We start from the raw sequence: 27,086 nt of genomic DNA on the forward strand, positions 1-27,086 counted from the left end.
GCGCTATTTTCCCTAAGATAGGCGCATACGTATTAGGGTTTAAGCACCCTGGTGCTCAGACTCTACATGGCTGTGCCGCTGCCGGCGCCCGGCAGAGAGAGCCTGGACAGAGAAGGCTGCACATGGGCATCCTCCTCTCTTAAAATGGCCCTGGTGGTGTTATGTATATAAATCTATTGTGTAATACCGACGTTACAAGAAAAACAGAAATGATACAAACCACAAGACATCCTTCATCTTTACCCAGTTGAGAAGAGAAGATTATTTTTGTTTTATTAGTTTAAAAATTCATGTTCAATATATATAACAAACAAAAATATTTCTCTTCTTTTGGATACAGCAATTAAACTGTTTATTGTAATTATTCACTAATTGCACATATATTAGCCTGCATGTTATTACGTGTGTGATCTGCGGAATCCTTGAGCAGTGACAATGCTGCACCTGTTGTGTGGTCATTACACTTACACAATATGTTAGCCTCTTGTTGGCAATATTTCTAGATGTATTTGGCCATCCTGCTTCAAGCTGGCTAACCATACCTATATATAGTCTGCAAAACAACTGTGTCCACAAACATTGGTGAAACATGCCGACAGGCGTGTTAATTGTGTTCAGAAAGTCTTTGGACCTGATGAGTTCAGAAGGTTAGTTTTCCGTAGCTGGGATCTGTTGTAGCAGATATTACACATGATTAAAAAATAAGAAAACATAAAGTGCAGCTTTTACCCTATACGGTTCAGTGTAGGACAAGTTTAGTGCTTGTTTTGCAATATAATTCTCTATTCTGTTGAATTATATAATATATGATACCCACATTCCCATCTCTGCCCCAGCTCCCTCTTCATCTCTCCCTTCCTGTCGCCTCCTGTCTGTCAGCTATCTCACCCTGGATAGCCCAATGTTTCCTGAACAAGTTTCAAAAAAACATCAACTTTCATAATCCTACTGTTTCCACCTCCACAATACAGATATGTCCTCATACATCCACCCTCAATATGCCATGCAGAGTGAGATGCCTAGCACAAGTGAACTGGCAACTTTGCTAGCATCACAAGCTTTTTTGCATCTTTTTCACTTAAAAAATGTCTTAAGGGCCCCATACACTAGGACGATAATGCCCGATTTCAGCCAATTTAGGGCATTCAGGCCGATATATCGGGTGAAATCGGGCATTTTGGAGGTGTAACCAATCCGATCAGATGCGCGTTCCTGTGAGGGTCGGATCAGCTCCCCTAGATCATTAGTGCTGCCCTCGTGATATGTCGGTTCCCGCAGGCATGGCTGGGATCGCATAAGATATATCGCATGCAAAATGTACCAAATCGTATGGAACCGCTCCTGGGAAGCTCCCGGGAGAGTTCAAGGGAAATCGCCTCCGACTTCAGCCTCAGACATATCGTAGTGTATGGGGCCCTATAGTCACAACGCAATGTTTTCAGTGTTGACATTCTGTCCTTGTCGACATTTCCAGTTGTTGATATTTATGATATTAACATTTTAACAATGTTGACATTCTGGTGTCAGCATTATGAATGTGACTGCATACCTTATACAGGATAGTGGATAGAGAAAATAAGTCAACAATAAAGTTAAGCCTCAGGTAGAAAATTGATACTGCTTGTTTCCTCCACTGTAGACTTGTTAAAACAAGAGAACTTAAGAATTGCTTTGTTCCTGTCAGTGACAAATGGATCTTATCTGTAAAGGTTGGAAGACAAGAAGGGTGGAAAAAAGCTCTGTAATTTCCGTAGGATCATTACATAGGGATCTTGTGGTATTGATGACGTGTATACTGAAAGAAAACCACAGTATATTTCCAGTTTAATTTACACCTAGCAGGTATTTTTGCCTTGCATAATGAGCTGTTAAAATATAGAGATGCGACATTACAACATAGTTAATATCCAAAAAGTAGTTGTAGCAATGGAATTTGCTGCACTATATAAGAGACTGTTAATAATAATAATAATAATAATAATAATAATAAAGATCTGCTTACAAACTAATCATTATACGCATCGGTTGGCTTAGTCAGGTGGCTTCTTTACTCATCACAAATGTTATAACAGCACATTTGAATGGGTGTGGTTCATCAAATCGACAGTGTCTAGGTCGACAATGTTTAGGTCGACCACTATAGGTCGACAGTCACTAGGTCGACATGGATGGAAAGTCGACAGGGTTTCTAGGTTGACATGTGCTAGGTCGACAGGTCTAAAGGTCGACATGAGGGTTTTTTTGGGTTTTTTTGGTGTCGTTTTCTTCGTAGAGTGACCGGGATCCCAAATTAGTGCACCGCGTCCCCTCGCATGGCTCGCTTCGCTCGCCATGCTTCGGGCATGGTGCCTTCGCTTCGCTCGACACACTTTACCATTCCAATCGTAGTCCACGTGGATCGTTAAGTATGAAAAAAAAAAAATATGTGAAAAACTCATGTCGACCTTTAGACCTGTCGACCTAGCACATGTCGACCTAGAAACCCTGTCGACCTTCCATCCATGTCGACCTAGTGACTGTCGACCTATAGTGGTCGACCTAAACATTGTCGACCTAGACACTGTCGATCTTCAGACCGGATCCCCATTTGAATACATGAGATGACTTCCTGACACTAGATTTCCCCCACCATTCCTAGCTATCATCCAGCTGCTTGTCTGCGTTGAAAAGGCCGCCCACTGGAACCCACAATCTTTTGATCCCTTCACACACTCCAGAGCAATCACACACAGGTAATGCAGTTGTGTGTGAAATCTTTCCTGTAGGAGACAGCAGGATCCTTAACCCTGTGTGCCCCTTGTTCTAAGGTGCAAGTCCTCTTCTAGATACCAAACGTGGTAAAGTACCCTCTTTGCCACATACATTTCTGAGTTGTATGCAACCCACATGCAATGCCAGTGTTCACGTAGTTGAGTTGTTTTTTTGCAACTATCTGAAATCTGCGGCAAAGGCATTGTGCAGAGTGTTCGCACATAGGCGCAGGGGTGTCAGAACGTTTTTATGTTAATGGGGCAAGATATCATATCATTTTAGCACTCCTCCCCATTTTCAACTGGCCTGTTGTCACGGTGACGCTCCTGGTCCTGGGTCTTCTCTCTTGTTGAGGCGGTACCATGGGGGAAGGGGGCTAGTGCCATGGATGAGTAGGAGGATGGGACTACTGGGGAGGCGGAGGTGATACCACAGGGGAGGAGGAGGCTGCTGTCCCAGAAGAAGAGGAGGGCAGGATCATCAGGGAGGAGTAGGTGGCACCACACTTGAGCAGGAGGCAGGGGCTGTGGTGTGCATTATAAGAATAGGCTGCACAAGACCTGCACTGTACAGAGGAGGTAATGTAATGTGGGGTCTATTAAGTTAAAAGGACGAACATTACACCTCCTCCTCTGTGCAGTGCAGGGACCGTGTAGCCTATTCCTATAATGCACAACCCCTGACCATCTGTGGCTGCCACTTCTCCAACCTAAGACTGGTGCCTCTCGAATATTTGGGGGGGGCAAGTCGCCCCCTTGCCCCCCCTTCCAGCGGCACTGTTGTAATTGAGACCAATGGAATCAGAATTGGTGCAGAAAAGTGATAGTTGTCCCTGGGCGGTGACTGGGAAGTGGCCAGAAGTATCCTTCTCATGGGCGTGTAGTGTTTCCCCTAGGAATTTTTTAGGGCAGGGTGCCGATCTGTGGAAGCACTTGTGCGTGCGTTTGAAAACTGGACGTGGCTATGCAAATTGGGGGCGTGGCTCTAAGACGTCTGTAGAGCGGGCAGTGCGGCCCCAACAGACGTCACTAAAGGGGGTGTGGGTGGCCGGCGGCGTCAGTAAAGGGGGCATGGTCGGACGGCAGCGTCACTAAAAGGATCATAGGGCGGCCGGCAGCGTCACTAAAGGGGGCGTGCCTAGCACCTTTGGAGGTGCTGGGCTTCCCCCAAGCGCTCTCCCGTAACGTGAATGGATGCATGCGCACGGCATCTATACACGCTGGGAGAGCAGGAAGCGGGCAGGCTGCTTTAGCAGGGCGCCACAGAAAGGGCAGGGCAGGTTTTGCCTTTAAAAAAATCAGGCAGGGCGCGGCGCCCTGCTAAAACAGCCTAGCGTGAACACTACGCGTGTAATGGGATTGTGCAGGCGGGTCAGTGAAAGTGGATGAATTCACAGATACACAGCCAGAGACAATGGAGTCCACGGTGAGACGGAGAAATTGCATCTGCCATAGGGCTTGTGCAAGCGGTGATGACGCGAGCGATGGTGGTGTCTATAGAAACACCAGTAGCATTACAGCGTGCAGATACACTGAAAGTGGCGTATCAGTCTTTACACATGCAGACGTACGCTTGTACACTAAAGGAAGGGCTGATACTAGCATTTACATATACTTGCAGCCGCGACTCTGGCTACAGACCCAAGAGCAAATGCAGCTGCCTCCATCTCTGAATCAGGCCCTCTATGTCTTGTCAGGCTCCTTCCTGCCAAGCGGGTCTGCTAAAGCGCGATGTGTGGCCCCAGCCTTAGGGAGTCTTAGCTGATCAGTTTTAGTTCAGATAACGTCAGCCCTACTAAGGTCCTGAAACTTATATGTGTATTTCTGAATTTTACTTGCGATTGTTTATATAGCAGCAGCATGTGACAAAGAGACCACAGTAGTTTCGTCTTCATACCCTTTGTTCTATAAAGAAATGATTGATAACAGAAGGTTCTACCTGGGCATCTGCAACATTGTCCTTTGTTCTCATTGCTACAGGTGTTTGCATCCTTTCTTAATTTTGTTTTTTTTAATCTATATTAAAGCAATAAAATCTAATATGATTTCCTTAGGCAGCATTTTCTGTTTAAACAATGTAGAATGAATTTCTTCCTTTTTCTAGGAAATACTGACATGTTGATGGATTGCTCTCTATCTGCTGTGTGCATGGAGTCATTGTGCTGTAGGCTACGAGAGGCTGTGGATAATGGCCCTCATTCCGAGTTGTTCGCTCGTTATTTTCCTTCGCATCGGTGCGATTTTCCGCTAACTGCGCATGCGCAATGTTCGCACTGCGGCTGCGTCAAGTAAATTTGCTAAGAAGTTTGGTATTTTACTCACGGCATTACAAGGTTTGTTCTTCGTTCTGGTGATTGACAGGAAGTGTGTGATTGACAGGAAGTGGGTGTTTCTGGGCGGAAACTGTCCGTTTTATGGGTGTGTGTGAAAAAACGCTGCCGTTTCCGGGAAAAACGCAGGCGTGTCTGGAGAAATGGGGGAGTGTCTGGGCGAACGCTGGGTGTGTTTGTGACGTCAAACCAGGAACGAAACTGACTGAACTGATCGCAGTGGCAGAGTAAGTCTCGAGCTACTCAGAAACTGCTAAGAAATGTCTATTCGCAATTTTGCGAATCTTTCGTTCGCAATTCTGCTAAGCTAAGATTCACTCCCAGAGGGCGGCTGCTTAGCGTGTGCACTGCTGCGAAAAGCGGCTAGCGAGCGAACAACTCGGAATGAGGGCCAGTGTTCCTTACTGTAACTGCTAAGTTGTGGCCAATTTGTCACAGAAACATGGGGGAAAGCAGGCAGTGGTTTTCTTTAAAGAAGGCAAATAAAGTACTACCTATATATATATATATATATATATATATATAAATATATATATATTTCTCTATCGTCCTTGTGGATGCTGGGGTTCCTGAAAGGACCATGGGGAATAGCGGCTCCGCAGGAGACAGGGCACAAAAAGTAAAGCTTTCCGATCAGGTGGTGTGCACTGGCTCCTCCCCCCATGACCCTCCTCCAGACTCCAGTTAGATTTTTGTGCCCGGCCGAGAAGGGTGCAATCTAGGTGGCTCTCCTAAAGAGCTGCTTAGAGAAAGTTTAGCTTAGGTTTTTTATTTTACAGTGAGTCCTGCTGGCAACAGGATCACTGCAACGAGGGACTTAGGGGAGAAGGAGTGAACTCACCTGCGTGCAGGATGGATTGGCTTCTTGGCTACTGGACATCAGCTCCAGAGGGACGATCACAGGTACAGCCTGGATGGTCACCGGAGCCGCGCCGCCGGCCCCCTTGCAGATGCTGAAGTAAGAAGAGGTCCAGAATCGGCGGCTGAAGACTCCTGCAGTCTTCTAAAGGTAGCGCACAGCACTGCAGCTGTGCGCCATTTTCCTCTCAGCACACTTCACACGGCAGTCACTGAGGGTGCAGGGCGCTGGGAGGGGGGCGCCCTGGGAGGCAAATGAAAACCTTTTTTGGCGAAAAATACCTCACATATAGCCCCCAGAGGCTATATGGAGATATTTAACCCCTGCCAAGATTCACTAAATAGCGGGAGACGAGCCCGCCGAAAAAGGGGCGGGGCCTATCTCCTCAGCACACAGCGCCATTTTCTCTCACAGAAAGCCTGGAGAGAAGGCTCCCAGGCTCTCCCCTGCACTGCACTACAGAAACAGGGTTAAAACAGAGAGGGGGGGCACTGATTTTGGCGATATTGAGATATATATAAAGATGCTATAAGGGAAAACACTTATATAAGGTTGTCCCTATATAATTATAGCGTTTTGGTGTGTGCTGGCAAACTCTCCCTCTGTCTCCCCAAAGGGCTAGTGTGGGTCCTGTCCTCTGTCAGAGCATTCCCGGTGTGTGTGCTGTGTGTCGGTACGTGTGTGTCGACATGTATGAGGACGATGTTGGTGAGGAGGCGGAGAAATTGCCTGTAATGGTGATGTCACTCTCTAGGGAGTCGACACCGGAATGGATGGCTTATTTAGGGAATTACGTGAGAATGTCAACACGCTGCAAGGTCGGTTGACGACGTGAGACGGCCGACAAACTATTAGTACCGGTCCAGGCGTCTCAGAAACACCGTCAGGGGCGTTAAAAACGCCCATTTACCTCAGTCGGTCGACACAGACACAGACACGGACACTGAATCCAGTGTCGACGGTGAATAAACAAACGTATTTCTCATTAGGGCCACACGTTAAGGGCAATGAAGGAGGTGTTGCATATTTCTGATACTACAAGTACCACAAAAAAGGGTATTATGTGGGAGTGAAAAAACTACCTGTAGTTTTTCCTGAATCAGATAAAATAAAATGAAGTGTGTGATGATGCGTGGGGTTACCCCGATAGCAAATATTGGCGTTATACCCTTTCCCGCCAGAAATTAGGGCGCGTTGGGAAACACCCCTTAGGGTGATAAGGCGCTCACACGCTTATCAAGTGGCGTTACCGTCTCCAGATACGGCCGCCCTCAAGGAGCCAGCTGATAGGAAGCTGGAAAGATATCCTAAAAAGTATATACACACATACGGTGGTTATACTGCGACCAGCGATCGCCATCAGCCTGGAGATGCAGTGCTGGGTTGGCTTGGTCGGATTCCCTGACTGAAAATATTTTATTCATATAGAGCATTTAATAGGATGCATTCTATATATATGTACGTGAGATGCACAGAGGGATATTTGCTCTCTGGCATCAAGATAAGTACGTTGTCCATATCACCCAGAAGATGTCATGGACACGACAGTGGTCAGGTGATACAGATCCCATACGGCACATGGAAGTATTGCCGTATAAAGGGAAGGAGTTAGTTGGGGTCGGTCCATCGGACGGCAACAGCTGGGAAATCCAACCTTTTTACCCCAAGTTACATCTCAGCTGAAAAAGACACCGTCTTTTCAGCCTCAATCCTTCCTTTCCCATGAGGGCATGCAGGCAAAAGGCCAGTCATATCTGCCCAGACATAGAGGTAAGGGAAGTAGACTGCAGCAGGCAGCCCCTTCCCAGGAAAAGAAGCCCTCCACCGCGTCTGCCAAGTCCTCAGCATGACGCTGGGGCCATGCAAGCGGACTCAAGGTGGGGGGGTAGTCTCAAGAGTCTCAGCGCGCAGTGGGATCACTCGCAGGTTGACCCCTAGATAGTACAAGTATTATCCCAGGGGTACAGATGGGAGAGTCGAGACATCTTCTCCTCGCAGGTTTCTGAAGTCTGCTTTACCAACGGCTCCCTCCGACAGGGAGGCAGCATTGGAAACAATTCACAAGCTGTATATCCAGCAGGTGATAAATCAAAGTACCCCTCCTACAACAAGGAAAAGGGTATTATTTTTCCACACTATATTGTGGTACTGACGCCAGACGGCTTGGTGAGACATAGTCTAAACTGAAATCTTTGAACACTTACATAAAAGGTTCAAATCGAGATGGAGTCACTCAGAGCAGTGATAGCGAACCGGAAAAAAGGGGACTATATGGTGTCCCTGGACATCAAGGATTACCTCCATGTCCAAATTTGCCCTTCTCAACAAGGGTACCTCTGGTTCGTGGTACAGAACTGTCAATATCAGTTTCAGACGATGCCGTTTGAATTATCCACGGCACCCCGGGCCTTTTACCAAGGTAATGGCCGAAAAGATGTTTCTTCAAAGAAAAAAGGCATCTAAATTATCCCTTACTTGGACGATATCCTGAAAAGGGCAAGTTCCAGAGAACAGTTGGAGGTCGGAAGAGCACTATCTAAAGTAGTTCTACGACAGCACGACTGGATTCTAAATATTCCAAGAATCGCAGCTGTTTTCCGACGATACGTCTGCTGTTCCTAGGAATGATTCTGGGCATAGTCCAGAAAAAGGTGTTCCTCCGGGAGGAAAAAGCCAAGGAGTTATTCGACCTAGTCAGAAACCTCCTAAAACCAGGCCAAGTATCAGTGCATCAATGCACAGGAGTCCTGGGAAAAATGGTGGCTTCTTACGAAGCGATTCCATTCGGCAGATCTCAGGGGATTTGCTGGACGAATGGTCCGGATCGCATTTTCAGATGCATCAGCGGATAATCCTGTCTCCAAGGACAAGGGTGTCTCTTCTGTGGGGGCTGCAGAGTGCTCATCTTTTAGAGGGCAGCACACTCAGCATTCAGGACTGTGTTCTGGGGACCACGGATACCAGCCTGAGAGGCTGGGGAGTAGTCACACAGGAAAAAAATTTCCAAGGAAGTGTGGTCAAGTCTGGAGACTTCTCTCCACATGAATATACTGGAGCTAAGGGCAATTTACAATGCTCTGAGCCTAGGAAGACTCCTGCTTCAAAGTCAACCGGTGCTGATCCAGTAGGACATCATCATGGCGGTCGCCCACGTTATCAGACGGGGCGACACAAGAAGCAGGAGGGCAATGACAGCAAGGATTCTTCGCTGGGCGGAAAATCATGTGATAACACTGTCAGCAGTGTTCATTCCGGGAGTGGGCAACTGGGAAGATTTCCTCAGCATAAATGAATTCCACCCGGAAAAGTGGAAACTTAATCTGGAAGTTTCCACATGATTGTAAACCGTTGGGAAAGACCAAAGGTGGTTATGATGGCGTCCCACCTGAAGCGCCAGGTCAAGAGACACTCAGGCAATAGCTGGGACGCTCTGGTAACACCGTCGGTGTACCAGTCGGTGTATGTGTTCCATCCTCTGCTTTTCATACCCAATGTATTGAAAATGATAGGAAGGAGAGGAGTAAGAACTATACTCGTGGCTCCGGTTTGGCCAAGAAGGACTTGGTTCCCGGAACTTCAAGAGATACTAAGAAGGGTCTTGATTCGGCAAGAACCGTGTCTGTTCCGGGACTTACCGCAGCTGCGTTGACGCCAAGGCGGGTGAACGCCGGATCCTAAGGGAAAGAGGCATTCCGGAAGAGGTCATCCCTACCCTGGTCAGAGCCAGGAAGGAGGTGACCGCACAACATTATCACCACTTAGGTGAAAATATGTGCCAGGGTGTGAGTCCAGGAAGGCTCCACGGAAGAATTTCAACTAGGTTAATTTCTACATTTCCTGCAAACAGGAGTGTCTATGGGTCTCAAATTGGGTCCATTAAGGTTCAAATTTCGGCCTGTTGATTTTCTTCCAGAAAGAAATTGGCTTCAGTTCCTGAAGTCCAGAAGTTGTTAAGGGAGTACTGCATATACAGCCCCTTTGATGTCTCCAGTGGCACTGGGCGATCTCAACGTAGTTTTGGGATTCCTAAAAAATCACATTGGTTTAAACAACTCAAATCTGTGGATTTGATATATCTCACATGGAAAATGACCATGCTGTTGGTCCTGGCCTCGGCCAGGCGAGTGTCAGAATTGGCGGCTTTATCTCACAAAGCCATATCTGATTGTCCATTCGGACAGAGCAAAGCTGCGGACTCGTCCCCAGTTTCTCCTTAAGGTGGTGTCAGCGTTTCACCTGAACCAGCTTATTGTGGTACCTGCGGCTACTAGGGACTTGGAGGACTCCAAGTTGCTGGATGTTATCAGGGCCCTGAAAATATAGTTTCCAGGTTGGCTGGAGTCAGGAAATCTGACTTGCTGTTTATCCTGTATGCACCCAACAATGCTGGGTGCTTCTGCTTCTAAGCAGTCGATTGCTCGTGGGATTGGTAGCACAATTCAACTTGCACATTCTGTGGCAGGCCTGCCACAGTCTAAATCTGTTAAGGCCCATTCCACAAGGAAGGTGGGCTCATCTTGGGCGGCTGCCCGAGGGGTCTCGGCATTACAACTTTGCCGAGCAGCTACGTGGTCGGGGGAGAACACGTTTGTAAAATTCTACAAATTTGATACCCTGGCAAAAGAGGACCTGGAGTTCTCTCATTCGGTGCTGCAGAGTCATCCGCACTCTCCCGCCCGTTTGGGAGCTTTGGTATAATCCCCATGGTCCTTTCAGGAACCCCAGCATCCACAAGGACGATAGAGAAAATAAGAATTTACTTACCGATAATTCTATTTCTCGGAGTCCGTAGTGGATGCTGGGCGCCCATCCCAAGTGCGGATTATCTGCAATACTTGTACATAGTTATTGCTAACTAAATCGGGTTATTGTTGTTGTGAGCCATCTTTTCAGAGGCTCCGCTGTTATCATACTGTTAACTGGGTTCAGATCACAGGTTGTACAGTGTGATTGGTGTGGCTGGTATGAGTCTTACCCGGGATTCAAAATTCCTCCCTTATTGTGTACGCTCGTCCGGGCACAGTACCTAACTGGAGTCTGGAGGAGGGTCATGGGGGGAGGAGCCAGTGCACACCACCTGATCGGAAAGCTTTACTTTTTGTGCCCTGTCTCCTGCGGAGCCGCTATTCCCCATGGTCCTTTCAGGAACCCCAGCATCCACTACGGACTCCGAGAAATAGAATTATCGGTAAGTAAATTCTTATTATAATAAAAGAAATATAAAACCACAGCACTCGCCACCCCAGGAGCGGGGTACAATATCTGCACTCACCACTCATAGGGTGGGGTGCATGTAGCCCATGGCCACCTACTTAAATATATACAAACAAAAAATTCAGCGCTCACCACAGCAATCTCACTTATCCTCACAGCATCGGTAAATAAATGATGGGGGTTTAGTTAGTGAATTGGCCAATGCACGGAAGCCTGCAAACCGATCATAAAGGTACCCCACCTTCATTCAGGTCCTACACTATCACAGAGAGTCTTAAAAATTAAAACCTGGCAACTGTATCATATGTAATATAACTGCAAATATGCCTACTTGGTTTAATGTGCACCTGACACATACCTTATGGCTTTTAAAGGTACACTAGTCACCTGACACTAGTCAGATTGCTTAGATTTTAAACACGGATCTCTCCGTGTGTACCCCCCTTACCTTTAAAAGCCATAAGGTATGTGGCAGGTGCACATTAAACCATTATTTATTTATTGATGTTGTGAGGATAAGTGAGCTTGCTCTGGTGAGTGCTGAATTTTCTGTTTGTATATATATATATGTATATTATATAAAGAGAGAGAGATATGAGGAGATCAAAATAGTGGGGCTCTCTCTTGGGGTAGATGGGCACTTCCAAACAGCAGCCAGGAAGCAGCACACCAGTCCAGAGATTTTGTGCAATCTAGCCATGGCTAGGTTTATTGTGCAGTACAAAAACAAAAAAGTAATATAAATGAATACTCTCAGAGTGGCAGGACCTGATGTCCCCACCACAAACATGGGCATATGCACAGTACTCACGGTCAGTAGATCACAGTGTTTCTGAACAAACCTGCTGCCTATTCACCCATGTAGTGAGACCCTGAGTCAAAACCCTAAGAAAACTTTATTTGCCTCTTACAGGTACAATTACTAATTAGCCTGTTCTCAGGCGCCATGTTCCAGGAGACCTGCGCATGCGCAGTTGCCAGAGTCAACTTGCTGCCGGAGTGGAGGGGGTCCGCAATGGAGGCTGCATTCGGAACCCCTCCTCTCTTAAAACGCCCCTGTTCTGAACAGTTTCTACTTACCCCAACCCTGACTTGTATTTTGATTATGATTCCTGTCTTGTCTGTCTATATAATCATTTGCTACCTACAAAGACCTGGGGGTGAATGTACTAAAGGTTGCTTTTGCAAAACAACCATTTACTGAAGTCAGAACAGATGGCAAAATGACCAAAAACCTGACTTTAGAACTTTAGCATGTGGTCCCGCTCCATAACCAGCCCCGGAACTCTGAGCCTAGTCTGGTATTGAAATACAGGGGGAACAAACTGTGTGGGGTTCACCCTATTCTCCAATAGCCAGCACCAAGATGAACCGGCCAGGGGAATGATACTATAGAAGTGGGACACCACCCATAATGGCAACCAACCCCAAACTGGTCCACCCCCAGTCTGGAATCCCTAGGGAAGTAAGGTTACCCCCCTCCTCCACATACCCACACACAAAAAAGGGGTTCACCCTGTCCACAAGGACAACCAAGAGTTACATAATATTGTTTTTGTACAGGTGGACTACAAGACCCAGCAAGTCTACCCCGGCATGATGACACTTGTCTGGACAAAAAAAACTAGCTGATACTTGTATTCCATCTGTGAAATATTTCAAATAAAGACAGTACACACATGCAGTGTATGTTGTATTATATTATTAAATAACCCTCTCCCCACACACACGTACAGTATATCCCTCTTTCACCATTTTATTACTTACAAAATGCTGGAATCAGGTCCTCTTTAGTGCGTGTACATCTACGGTCTTGGCAATACAACAACATGACAAACATGCCCTGTAGAAAGACAGGGTCACACCTGGTCACTCTCCATAGAAATTACTATTATTTATACTTTATTTATATGTCGTCACTAGGGTTCCACAGCTCGTAACAAGGTACATAAACAAATGAGCAGATCAAGAAAACAGTGACTTACAGTACAAGACAGTGCAGGACATATACATGGTATATAAACATTTCTGCATCAGTGGTCATAACACTCAAGCAGCAGGGCGGCAGCAACCAAGCATACCTCCCAACATGACCCTCTCCAGGACGGACAGGATGCTCTGCTTCTGGACTTTCCAACTAATGTATGATTGCCCTCACCTGTGGGAAAACACCTTTCTTATCTATTAACCTGTTCAGCACTGGTGATGGCAATCATAAATTAAGAGAAAAGTCCAGAAGCAGAGCATTCTGTCCCCCCTGGAGAGGGTCATGTTGGGATTTATGACCAAGGGTTAGGTGCCATTGTAGAGAGGATGGAGTAGGCAGTACGGATGGTGTAAGGTTAGCATTACTTCTTCACTGCACTGAGGTCATGGGTCATGGCCCTATCTGTGGAGTTTGTATATTCTCCCCGTGTTTGCGTGGGTTTCCTCCAGGCACTCTGTTTTCCTCCCACAATCCAAAAATATACTGGTAAGTTAATTGGATCCCAACAAAAACTAACCCTAGTGTGTATGCGTGTACATGTGGTAGGGATTGTTAGTCCAGTGAGGCAGGGACTGTTATGAATGGTCAAATATTCTCTGTAAAGTACTTCGGAATATGTTTGTGCTATATAAATAACTGGTAATAATAATAGTTAATAATAATGATAGTATAAGTAGGAGAAGGAAAGGTGAGAGAGGAGAGGGCCATTCTAAAGGGGAGGGACAAATAGGGGTGACACAGACACTAAGCACAGGAGGTGAGAGGGCCCTGCTCATGAGAGCTTACATTGTAAGGCAGGCATTCCCAAACACGGTCCTCGAGGGACACTAACAGTGCAGGTTTTAGTGATATCCAGGTTGCAGCACAGATGGTTAAATCAAAATAACTGAGCTACTAATTAAATCACCTGTGCTGAAGCCTGGATATCACTAAAACCTGCACTGTTAAGGGCCCTACACACTGGCCGATTTTTTGAAAGATATGAACGATCTCGTTCATAAATGAACGAGAACTCGTTCATATCTTTCAGTGTGGAGACTCCTGCGATGAACGATGCGCGGCCCCGCGCTCGTTCATCGCTGGTCTCCCGTCGGCTGTGCATGCAGGCCAATATGGACGATCTCGTCCATATTTGCCTGCACTTCAATGCAGCCGCGTGACGGGGGGAGTGAAGAAACTTCACTCCCCCCGTCACTGCCCACCCCCGCCGCCGGGCCGCTCGTCGGCCGTATCCGCCGTCGGGCAGCTCGGCGGCGGGTCGGCCAGTGAGTAGGGCCCTTTAGTGTGCCTCGAGGACCGTGGTTGGGAATGCCCGTTGTAAGGGGTAGGGACAGGGGCCTTGCAGTGGTCAGACAGAGAAACTGCACCTGCTATAGGGTATTACAGATTGTGGATGTCTCAGTCCACTGCTGTGAGCACTTTTGTATGCGACTCAGATTCTCTGCCTGTAAAATATATGAATTAATTTCTTTTGTATTAAAAAATTCTACCATATTTACTGTAGGCATTGTAATAACTATAAATCCATTATGTGAAATTATTATCCATTCTAAAGGGATCCGGTCTGAAAATCGACAGTGTCTAGGTCGACAATGTTTAGGTCGACCACTATAGGTCGACAGGGCAGAAGGTTGATAGGGTCAGAAGGTCGACTTGTTCTAGGTCGATAGGTCAAAAGGTCGACATGAGTTTTTAAAAAAAATCTTTTTTTTTTACTTTTTCATACTTAACGATCCACGTGGACTACGATTGGAACGGTAATCTGTGCCGAGCGAAACGAGGCACCTTGCCCGAAGTATGGCGAGCGTAGCGAGCCATGTGAGGGGACATGGTGCACTAATTGGGGTTCCCGGTCACTCTACGAAGAAAACAACACCAAAAAAGCATAAAAACTCATGTCGACCTTTTGATCTGTCGACCTTCTGACCCTGTCGACCTAGTGACTGTCGACCTATAGTGGTCGACTTAAATATTGTCGACCTAGACACTGTCGATCTAATGATCCACACCCCATTCTAAATACAAATATTTTAGAAAGCAGTAAGCAGCAGCCACTTGTTTAATGAAGTAGACATTCAGTGTAACTTTGCACATATTAAATGCCACCTTTATTCATTGAATTTGTTGTATGCTAAACCTATGTTAACAGGTAAACCATGACTGTGTAAGGTCCCTGGAGAATAGCTATGTGTTGTGTTGTGTTGTGTTGTGTTGTGTTGTGTTGCTCTAGGTGGCACTTTGATTTAACACAGTACATAGTTTTCTTTTTATAGTCTGTGGTTGAAACTGCCCTTAAATAAAGTTTCTATAATGGAACTGGGTATGACTTGGACTGATTGCAACAGTGGTATGATGGGGATTGCTTAAGATATTGTAGAGTGGATGACAGATGAGGTGAAGGAGTAATCTTCCTACCATTTAATTCTGAACACTGAAAGCTGTTACAAGTGTGTAAGCTGGTAGGATGGAAAAATAGCTACAGCTGCACAACCCACATTAAAGTCTTAAAATAGTAAATGTATTATTCAAATTCTCCATGGACAGAAGATCATAGAGAACTTGCAGAGGACTTTTGTCAGTGTCGTCTTGTTATCAAAACGTCACAAGAAGTTCAAATCAAACATTTAAAATGATAAAACATCAATTGATTTAGGTTGGCTATGAATGAATAATTTATATATTGTTTCTTTGCATTAAAGGTTTTGTGTCTTTGATATTTTATACAGTAGTTGGTTCTCACTCTAAAAGGTAGTGAAATGACTTATTTTTTATTTAGTTTTTTTTAATGTAGGTTTTCTAGAGGTCTTTTTAGGTGCCCAGGTCAGCATACCGGCGTTCAGGATGCCGGCAGTCGGAATCCCAACACAGGTCAGACCAACATGGATGACAGTGCCACTGTTAGAATCCTGACTGACGGCATCATGGCCCTCATTCCGAGTTGTTCGCTCGGTATTTTTCATCGCATCGCAATGAAAATCCGCTTAGTACGCATGCGCAATGTTCGCACTGCGACTGCGCCAAGTAACTTTGCTATGTAGAAAGTAATTTTACTCACGGCTTTTTCATCGCTCCGGTGATCGTAATGTGATTGACAGGAAATGGGTGTTACTGGGCGGAAACACGGCGTTTCAGGGGCGTGTGGCTGAAAACGCTACCGTTTCCGGAAAAAACGCAGGAGTGGCCGGAGAAACGGTGGGAGTGCCTGGGCGAACGCTGGGTGTGTTTGTGACGTCAAACAGGAACGACAAGCACTGAACTGATCGCACAGGCAGAGTAAGTCTGAAGCTACTCTGAAACTGCTAAGTAGTTAGTAATCGCAATATTGCGAATACATCGGTCGCAATTTTAAGAAGCTAAGATTCACTCCCAGTAGGCGGCGGCTTAGCGTGTGTAACTCTGCTAAATTCGCCTTGCGACCGATCAACTCGGAATGAGGGCCCATGTTCGTAAGTATGCAGAGGAAGGTTAGGTTTAGGCTGGAGGGGGATTAGGTTTAGGCACTACAGGGAGGGTTAGGGTTAGGCTGCAAGGGAGGGGAGAAGGTTAGGGTTAGGCACTAAAAAAGAAGGGAGAGGGTTAGTCACTAAAAAAGAAGGGAGAGGGTTAGTCACTAAAAAAGAAGGGGGAGGGTTAGGCTGCAGGGAGGGAGGGTTAGGTTTAGGCACTAAGTGGGGAGGGTTAGGCTGTGTGTGTGGGGGGGGGGGGGGGTTAGGGGTGGAGAAGGGGATGGTTAGAATACCTAACTAGCTGATGTTGGGATTCTGCGCTTTGGGATGCCCCTGTCGGTATTTTGACCACCGGCATCTCAAGTTCCGGGATCCCGATACCGTCCCCATTTTTAGACCTCTTGATGGTTTGTGTACTTCTCTGATTGTTGTGGTTTTGCACATGTACTGGACCCATTCTGCGCATGTGCAGAACAGGTCCTGTGTCGTCGCTTGCAGTTCACCCAAGCCGTTTGAGAGCAGAGCGGGGAAGTGGTTGGCTTTGACATGGCTTTGAATGGGGGCATGTCACCCCTGTTTTGTGGGAGTGACGAGGCCAAGCTCTTCATTGGAGGATACAGATTCCCTGGTCTCATTAGCAGACAGGAGTTACGCAGATGCTGGAAACATTTGGATCTGTGAAGCTGTCTAGAGGGGTCTTTTCTCCTCAGACGCCTTCTGCGGCATTAGCATATTAGTTACACAGTATTGCACAGCCTCTTCTCTGCAGCTGTGCAATACTGTAACAACCATCAATCAGGCCCATAGTAGCCATCAGTACTAAAAAGGACTACAGTCAATAGGTAGACCACTAATAGTCAACATGCATTAGGATGACAGGGTCAAAAGGTCGACATATAAAAGGCAGACAGTTCAAAAGGTCGACAGGGTCAAAAGGTCAACATGACTGGTCGACACAAACTTTTTTATGCTTTACCATCCACATGGACTACAACTGGAAATAGTAACCTGCCTGAAGCATGGTGAGCGAAACAAGTCATGCGAGGAGATGCGGTACAGTAATGGGGCTTATTTGTGGCAGAAAAGTGACCAAAAAAAACAAAAACAAATAAACTAATTGTGTGCACCTTTTTTGTGGCGACTATTTCCATGTCGACTTTTTGACTCTGTCTACCTTTTCTACTGTCTACAGCCCCATTCACACGGGGGGAGAGGTGTGCTGAGCGATCTATCAGTGACTGCTCAGCACACACCTCTCCCCCCACTCAGCACAGTGCAATGTGTGCTGAGCGAGGGGAGGGGGAACAACCTGCTAGACTGTGCCTGCATGCAGGGCCGCGCATCGCTATCGCTGTGTGGCATACACACGGAGAGATCCGTGCTTAAATTCTAAGCAATCTAGCCAGATTGCTTAGAATTTAAGCACTGATCTCTCCGTGTGTACCCCCCTTACCTATTCCATGTCGATCTTTTAACCCTATCAACCTTTTGACCCTGTCACCCTTATGCATGTCTACAATAGTAGTGGACCTATTGACTGTAGACCTTTTTAGTGTAGCTCTAATAATCCACACCTATAGTCATCTATATGGTTTTGGTAAAGAAATTGTGTGCGGGAGTGATTTATAAGAGGAAAAAAACAGATGAGAAGACTAAAGCTGAATACACATCAGTTAGTGTGTCCCGATCCAATAAACACTCCAATTAGACGGAGCGATTATCGGATCGGAGGGCACCAGTACACTATGGGGGAGATTCAAATGTTTGAAAAGTCAGTTGGGTGTCTGTTTTTTCCTAATAGACAGGAAAAACAGAAACCCAACCGACACTTCAAACATTTGAATCTCCCCCAATGAGTCATTTCTTGGTCAGTGTTTGCTTTCATTTGATCTCCTTAATGGGATCGGGAGGTCGGGAACGATATAATGTGTGTGGCATTTTGTCCTCCCAATCTGTTGCAGGAGCATTTGTAGCCGTCTAACAGCTGCAAACGCTCTAATGTTCCTGTATACACTATACACTATCCAATCATCAGCTGATCGGCCTGATACTTGAATAGTGTGCACCCGGCTTAAGGCGAAGCTGAATGAATAAGCTACAATTATCTATAGCATATTGTAGTAAACCCAATAGTAGCAGCAGTGTGCTAAATCAGTCTGCTTAATGAGTCAATGGTATGTAACTGGATACAGCTGTGAGTGGAGGAGGTGGTTTAAATAGCTCTGATTAGTGCTCAGTGGTTTTGAAATATAACAAGGCAATCAAAGAAAGAAAAATGTTTTGCTGATCCACTCATTCTACTATTCGTCGCTTCTTGTCACTCAGTACTAAATTGGAACGCAACATGTTGCAATTACTCTGCATTTTACTTCCTTACCACTGACATGCCCAGTCAGGGCCTAAAACAAGGGAAAATATAAACTGACAAAGGGTGTTTGGGGGAATGACTGCCCCTAATTGGTTCAGGGACGAAGCCTCGGCAGGTGATCTGGGGATCAGCCCTCTTGAATTTTAAAATGATTTAACTATGCAGTGCTGGCTATAGTCAACACAATTCAGTTTCACCTTAGCTTGTCAAAAATCCTTAAAAATCAATATGAGACTTATGAGTGAGCTTATCGGTTGGCCCAATATGGCGTAGAGGTTGGTCAGATATAGTCACTGATACAATACGTTGACCTTGGATCACTGAAGTAGTCAGCTTATGGAAAATATGATCATGTGATGAAGCTGTGTGCTGCAAAAGTTGCTATATTTCTTTTGTGAGACACCACACCCAAGGGGCGATAAGTAATCGGGTCTGAGATTGCCTGAGGTGCGGGATGCCGGCCAATCTCAGACGCTTTTTTACAAAAGTCCAAGATCGTCCGGCATCCCATACCTCTGGCAATCTTGTACGACTTTACATCCCGCCGAATATATGCAATAAAAACACAGTTCTTCTAGTTCTTCCAGGGTTTACCACAGTACCACAGCACTTTGAGCTACGGTCCACTGGCTATTCCACAAGGAACCCCTGTTGTTACAGTTATTTGTAATTCAATTACACCTCTATACTGCTACAGCTGCCGTCATTCATTTCCCTGGATAACAGAGCCATGACTGCCAGAGTGCAGCGGAGTCACTGAAATAGCAAGTAAAAACACATAATACGCCAAAGCAGTGTATCCTTTTAGCACTAAGCAATGCAGTAGAGGTTTATTTGTTACTGTACTAGGATAAACCGCTTGTACTCTAAAGTTATTTTCTATTGCTCTGCAAGTTCTTTCCCTATAGCTATATATCACACTACTTCATCTTGTTTTACCTTCACTAAATTACTAATTCCTCTTTGTTGAACCACATGATTGAAAGGCCTTATCTTGATCATTAATACGCATTAAAGTTTGTATAGCTATCTACAAATGCGTACTCATACATCTAGCCCCAATACGCCATGCAGTGCGAGATGCCTGGCATGAGAGAGCCGCCAGGTCCCGTGCAAGTCTGATAACGTTGTGCGTCTTTTTTGCAAATGCGACACCCGGCGCTAGAAGATTCTCGCACAACCTGGAGTGCCAAATGGGGCTGTTCGAGTTGACTGTAGCAAAGATATATGAGGACATATCTGTAGATGCGAAAGTGACCATTTCTTAGCTATCTAATTCGTCCTCCTTCATTATTGAAGTTTAACCATCCATTATATGATGTTTTGACCATTGTTTTTGTTATGATGAACTGAATGATCATGTGTTTGCTTTGTCCTAAATCTTCTGTGCTCTTTGTCATCACAGCGCTGGAGAGAAAGATCTCAATGAGACAGAGCAGAGAGGAGCTCATCAAGAGGGGAGTCTTAAAGGACATCTATGACAAAGGTAAAATGTATTTTATATATTGCCACTAACATTTCCAAATGTCATGTAGCAGGTGACGACGTCACAGTTGACATAGGCCTTGTGTCCAAGTCCAGGGCATTTATAATTGATTCATGTGTGACCCAGGCCTGTGTGCCACAATCTCTAGGGCCATGTTCAACTATTCTGGAACAGCATTTACTAAAGTCGTAATAGTAATATAGAAGATACAGGAACCATGTAACACCATTAGAATATTTCCCAAATGTTCCAATTTTGGGTGGACCATCATCAATTTGTTCATTATCCCCTGTCTTCCTTACCCTCCATACTGTTCTTGTTTTTGTATAATGAATTGTGTGTGATTTCAAAGCAGCAACTATCATAGTATGCCTGCAGATAAGTATCAGTAGTGTTAGGCATACAGATGTGTCCTCTTACATCTTTGCTCCGAACGCTACAAGTCGCGTTACACATAACGGGTGAGTGCCATTTGACTCGGTAGCGCTGAGTGTCTTTTTTGCATTTTTTTCCGTGACAGTAACAAGTAGCTTCTGCTGATTAAAATTACATGCAGCATGCCTATATTCTGTGTGTGACTGCGATTGTATTTGCATACAAAATGCTATGCTACAGTGTTTTCATGGAAAACTGTAACGTGGCATTTCGGATGCAGATAGAGCCGCAGTTACACACAGAATATGGGCATGCCGCATATCATTTTAATCAGCAAGATCTGCTTGTGCATGCTATTGCATTACTTTGTGACTAAGACACATTTTTTGCGGGGGGAAAATGCATAAGAAAGGCGCTAGGCGCTACTGAGTCTCGCCACCTCATAGTGCGACTTGAAGGGCTGTTTAGCTTGACTGCAGCAAGGATGTATGAGGACACATCTGTACATCATATACACATAGGCTCATGTTTATAGACTTTCTGTTTTTTAAATATGTGTTTGCTATTCGGTATCTATACAATTGTAAATACTTGTTTAATACATCAGAAATAACTTGTTCCTACGCAAGTGAAACATTCTAATAACATTTTCTTAACACTAAAGCATAATATATGCCTGAACTATAATGAAAGCACCAATCGCCATCAAAGGTGTATTTCCAAGCAGCCTATCATACATAAGAAGATTGTCTCTCAGTCCCTACACATAATAATACTGCTTTCTAAGGCCAGTATCCCTCTGTCTTCAGGTTTGTATTTGTTTGCAATCTCCACAAACACCATTATTATACCCAACCTAAGTTGGAACACCCCTGAAATCAAGTTTCCACGACCTCTGAAGGGGATCAGTATGATATACCGACGGTCTGGATGCCGGCCGTCAGTATACCGCCAACGGCATCTCGGGCCGAGTGCAAAGACTCCCCTTGCAGGGTCGCTGAGCTCGCCACGCTGCGGGCTCGGTAATTCGCTGCGCTCGCCACAGGTTCTGTTTCCACTCTATGGGTGTCGTGGACACCCACGAGTGGGAATAGCCCCTGTTAGCTGGGATTCCTGCTGTCGGTATTGTCAGCGGTTAGGATTCTGGCGTCGGTGTCCTGAACGCCGGCAAATTAACTGCATCCCCTCTGAAGATGTAGTTGTGCCACAAGTTGGCTTGTCTGTAATGTCTCTCATTTTATATTCTTTATGTCATATTGCATTCATACACACATATATTGGTGTTACTAGTTTAGTTTGCACTTGTGAATGTTCCATATTGGTTCTTGTCAGCATACATTACCACTTTTCCATGTGGGGATTTAGGTCAATTTACAAGTACCGCCATTTAGTGAATTACTTGTGCATTTTTAGGACATGTCACATCTTCTAAAGCGTCTTCCATCACCTGCTCTCACTTACAAAATCCTTTCAGCATTGCACACACCAGCTGCTGGTGTGCCACACTGAAAGGATTCAGAAATGCTGCGTTACAGTTTTCCATGAAAACACTGTAGCATTGCATTTTGTATGCAAATACAGTCGCAGTCACACACAGAATATAGGCATGCTGCATATCATTTTAATCAGTGCATAGTATTACATTACTTTGCGTCTAAGACACATTTTCACAGAAAAAAAATGCAAATAAAAAAACGTAAGCGGACACATCTGTATGTTGTTTGTCTTTCTTATCTCCTACAGTGTGCTTCTACACATTATAGACAAATAGAACTGTCCATAAATTGCTGCTTGTATGAGCACATATAGACTGTCAATCAAGATCTCATACAAATCTGTCTGATGGGATTAACGATAAATTCAGTCTATCAGTTTGGTCATGTAGCAATGTGTGTGTTTGTGCAACAATCAGTCCCTGCTAATGCACTATAACTACCATCTGATGAAAATGTACAGGTAATTGGGATGTGGTCATACAGATGTGTCCACATACATCTAACCTTCCTGCACGTTAAACAGCCCTTCTAGTTACGCCATGTTGTGGCTTCACTTGGTAGCGCTGAGTGTATTTTCATGTGGCTTTTTCCATTAGAATGTTTTTTCACTATCATCCATAGGGGACGCTGGAGTTCAGTAGCATGGGGTATAGATGGGGTGATCAGGTGAGCCAGTACTGGCTGCTCCCCCTCTATACCCCTCCCCAGACCAGTTTTAGAAATGTGCCCGGGAGAGCCGTCCTGTGGAGCTCCAGATATATATTTATTTATTTATTTAATTTATATCTTTTAAAGACAGTCTGGCAGTTTTCCCCTACGTGGGAGCTGCCCGTGGGGGGGAGGGGCTCAGTCTCACCCTGCGGGGTTTGGAGCCCGAGTCCTCGGCTGCAGGGACATCAGTCCCTGGGTGTCTAAGGTCCAACAGTTCACTGCTGGAATGTAGCCCCAAGCAGCCCGCCGCCACCGGCAGCATGGCTGAAAAACGAAGCTGGGTATGTATAGCCCGGGACCCCGTTAGCGGGGTTCCCGGGTCAACTGGCTAGTCTACAACAGAGTAGAAAAGGCACTGCTATGTGCTCTATTTCTCCTCCGCAGCGGTGACTGTTACAAAAGAGCTGTGGCAGCACAGCACCTTAGTGAGATACCCTGCTGTTCCAGTTCTGCTCGGGTGCGGCATGTAAAAGTCTTAGCCGCACACTGCTACTGTAGCAGAGGACGGCTGGTGGACCCACTTCCCATGCTGAAGAGGGGCGCCGGATCGGCTCCCTTCTGGTGGACGCCCGCCTATTGCCGCCTGGGCAGTGCGCGGCATCAGCGCCATGGCGGCTGTTCAAAGCAAGGGGGTATTAAGCAGCACGCCTTTTTGAGCACCGAGGGTCCCCACCCCTAGTACAAGGAGCGTCGGAGCTCAGGTTGCAAGCGGGGGCGGTTCAGTCTTGAATAATGGACGCACGCGGCTGCTAGCCGACAGTACCTTAAAACAACGTGCCTTGGCAAAAGCATTTTTAAATTTAGGTGCCATGCGGGTGGGGGTGGAGCTAAGCTCCGTAGACATGTAGATGCAGGAGCGGGACTGCTCAGTGCAGGGCACAGGCAGGGACCACAGCGGGTATGTCCTGCCCGCAGAGCAGCAGCTCAGTATTAGACTATGGCCGCACATAGCGGCCAAGCGAACCTGCTTGTCCGCAAGGAGACCGCACATGGGCGCCTGTGCAGGCGCCCACACATGTGTGGCAGTCCCGCCGCCGCACAATATATATGTATATGTGTACCTCCTATTCCTACAGGTTAGGGAGAATGAAGAATGTTGACAGAAACTTCTGCAGGGTTCTGCCATCCATTGCTGGTTTCCAGTCTTCTCCCCTATTTATGGATGGAAGACTACGCTATGGTAGTATTCCGTCTCCTGTCCAACAAGGAGGTTTGTCTGGACCGCCCGTTTTTCAAACATCTGGATAAGTATGCAGTATGTATGTGCAGATGTGTTGGTATGTATATATCTATATACTGTATATACATATATCTATATATATAATGGCAGACAGGTTTGACGAGAGATGAGCTGGATTACAGAGGAAAACTTAAATTTGCAGGCTGTAAATTCTGGAAATTAGAGCTGGAATTTGGCAGGATTCACATGAATTTTTTTTGGAGTCTGGAAACACAATTACAGGTACTGAATGGAGATAATCTTGCAGAAAAGGTCTGTGTAATTGGACTGCTGTTTGCACAACTGGACAGGTGTTGGATTACTGAGGCAAGGTGCAGAACTGGCTGGAATGGTGCACTGATAACTTGAAGCAGGGATTCCAAGGCAGATGGACACACTGGATATATAATTGTAGTAGATACAGGTCCAAAATGAACTGGGTGCAGGACTGGCAGGAATACTGGGACCAGTTACCAGGACACAGAGACCTGGAACTTGCGCAGCATGCAGTGGCCACGTGCTGAGCTCACAGAAACAGGCTCTAAGGGGGTCATTCCGAGTTGTTCGCTCGTTATTTTTTCTCGCAACGGAGCGATTAGTCGCTAATGCGCATGCGCAATGTCCGCAGTGCGACTGCGCCAAGTAAATTTGCTATGCAGTTAGGTATTTTACTCACGGCATTACAAGGTTTTTTCTTCGTTCTGGAGATCGTAATGTGATTGACAGGAAGTGGGTGTTTCTGGGCGGAAACTGGCCGTTTTATGGGTGTGTGTGAAAAAACGCTACCGTTTCTGGGAAAAACGCGGGAGTGGCTGGAGAAACGGAGGAGTGTCTGGGCGAACGCTGGGTGTGTTTGTGACGTCAAACCAGGAACGAAACTGACTGAACTGATCGCAGATGCCGAGTAAGTGTGGAGCTACTCAGAAACTGCTAAGAAGTGTCTATTCGCAATTTTGCTAATCTTTCGTTCGCAATTTTGATAAGCTAAGATTCACTCCCAGTAGGCGGCGGCTTAGCGTGTGCACAGCTGCTAAAAGCAGCTTGCGTGCGAACAACTCGGAATGAGGGCCTAAGTCCAGACTAGATTCTGACTATCTCTGATACTGAAACTCTTATCACTGGCAAGGTGGAGTACCCAGACATCAGTCTTACTGGGCGGCTGACCAATAACAGGAGAATTAGGCTGGATTACAGGTAATGAGGTCCAGGTGATCAGTTGCTAGGAAACAGCATGAACAGCAGAAGGTACAGTAGCAGCAGCAGCTTCCAGGTGCTGATTAAGGCTGAAAGCAAAACTTGACAGATTTGCAGCTGCTGCACACATATCAAGTATGGAGTCGACAGATTGTGCTATACCACCTTCAGCTTTTTATCCACCGGACGTCTTATCGACCATAGTCCTTGCAGCAGACAAATCTTACTTTCTCTGACGTCCTAGTGGATGCTGGGGACTCCGTAAGGACCATGGGGGATAGCGGCTCCGCAGGAGACTGGGCACATCTAAAGAAAGCTTTAGGACTAACTGGTGTGCACTGGCTCCTCCCCCTATGACCCTCCTCCAAGCCTCAGTTAGATTTCTGTGCCCGACGAGAAGGGTGCACACTAGGGGCTCTCCTGAGCTCTTTGTGAAAGTTTTAGTTTAGGTTTTATTATTTTCAGTGAGACCTGCTGGCAACAGGCTCACTGCATCGAGGGACTAAGGGGAGAAGAAGCGAACTCACCTGCGTGCAGAGTGGATTGGGCTTCTTGGCTACTGGACATTAGCTCCAGAGGGACGATCACAGGTTCAGCCTGGATGGGTCCCGGAGCCGCGCCGCCGGCCCCCTTACAGAGCCAGAAGAGCGAAGAGGTCCGGAAAATCGGCGGCAGAAGACGATCCTGTCTTCAGATAAGGTAGCGCACAGCACCGCAGCTGTGCGCCATTGCTCTCAGCACACTTCACACTCCGGTCACTGAGGGTGCAGGGCGCTGGGGGGGCAGCGCCCTGAGACGCAATAAATCGATAAAAACCTTATATGGCTAAAATAAATGCATCACATATAACTCCTGGGATATATGGATGCATTTAACCCCTGCCAAAACATACAGAAAAACGGATGATAAGGACGCCGAGAAAGGGGCGGAGCCTATCTCCTCAGCACACTGGCGCCATTTTCCCTCACAGCTCAGTTGGAGGGAAGCTCCCTGGCTCTCCCCTGCAGTCACTACACTACAGAAAGGGGTTAAAAAAGAGAGGGGGGCACAAATTAGGCGCAGTATAAACAATACAGCAGCTATAAAGGGAAAAACACTTATATAAGGTTATCCCTGTATATATATAGCGCTCTGGTGTGTGCTGGCAAACTCTCCCTCTGTCTCCCCAAAGGGCTAGTGGGGTCCTGTCCTCTATCAGAGCATTCCCTGTGTGTGTGCTGTGTGTCGGTACGTTTGTGTCGACATGTATGAGGAGAAAAATGATGTGGAGACGGAGTAGAGTGTCTGTAATAGTGTTGTCACCCCCTAGGGGGTCGACACCTGAGTGGCTGTACTGTTGAAATTGCGTGACAGTGTCAACTTTGTATTAAAGACAGTGGTTGACATGAGACAGCCGGCTACTCAGCTTGTGCATGTCCAGACGTCTCATACAGGGGCTCTAAAGCGCCCGTTACCTTAGATACAGACGCCGACACGGATACTGACTCCTGTGTCGACGGTGAAGAGACAACCGTGATTTCCAATAGTGCCACACATTGCATGATTGAGGCAATGGAAAATGTTTACACTTTTCTGATAATATGAATACCACCAAAAAAAAAAAAAAAAGGGGTATTATGTTTGGTGAGGAAAAACTTCCTGTAGTTTTCCT

General features: G+C 46.2%; 1 protein-coding gene across 6 annotated transcripts in view; it reads left to right on the plus strand.

Annotated features, from left to right (window-relative positions):
* The window catches only part of PHACTR1 (phosphatase and actin regulator 1), an 806,703-nt gene that overhangs the window by 608,717 nt on the left and 170,900 nt on the right, over nt 1–27,086 (plus strand). For all 6 annotated transcript variants that reach the window (XM_063923183.1, XM_063923185.1, XM_063923182.1 and 3 more), the window contains one exon: nt 20,360–20,440. In XM_063923183.1, the coding sequence (XP_063779253.1) occupies nt 20,360–20,440 (81 nt within the window). The remainder of the gene's footprint in view (nt 1–20,359; nt 20,441–27,086) is intronic.

Source organism: Pseudophryne corroboree, chromosome 5 (genome assembly GCF_028390025.1).
Source record: "Pseudophryne corroboree isolate aPseCor3 chromosome 5, aPseCor3.hap2, whole genome shotgun sequence".
Lineage (NCBI taxonomy): Eukaryota > Metazoa > Chordata > Amphibia > Anura > Myobatrachidae > Pseudophryne > Pseudophryne corroboree.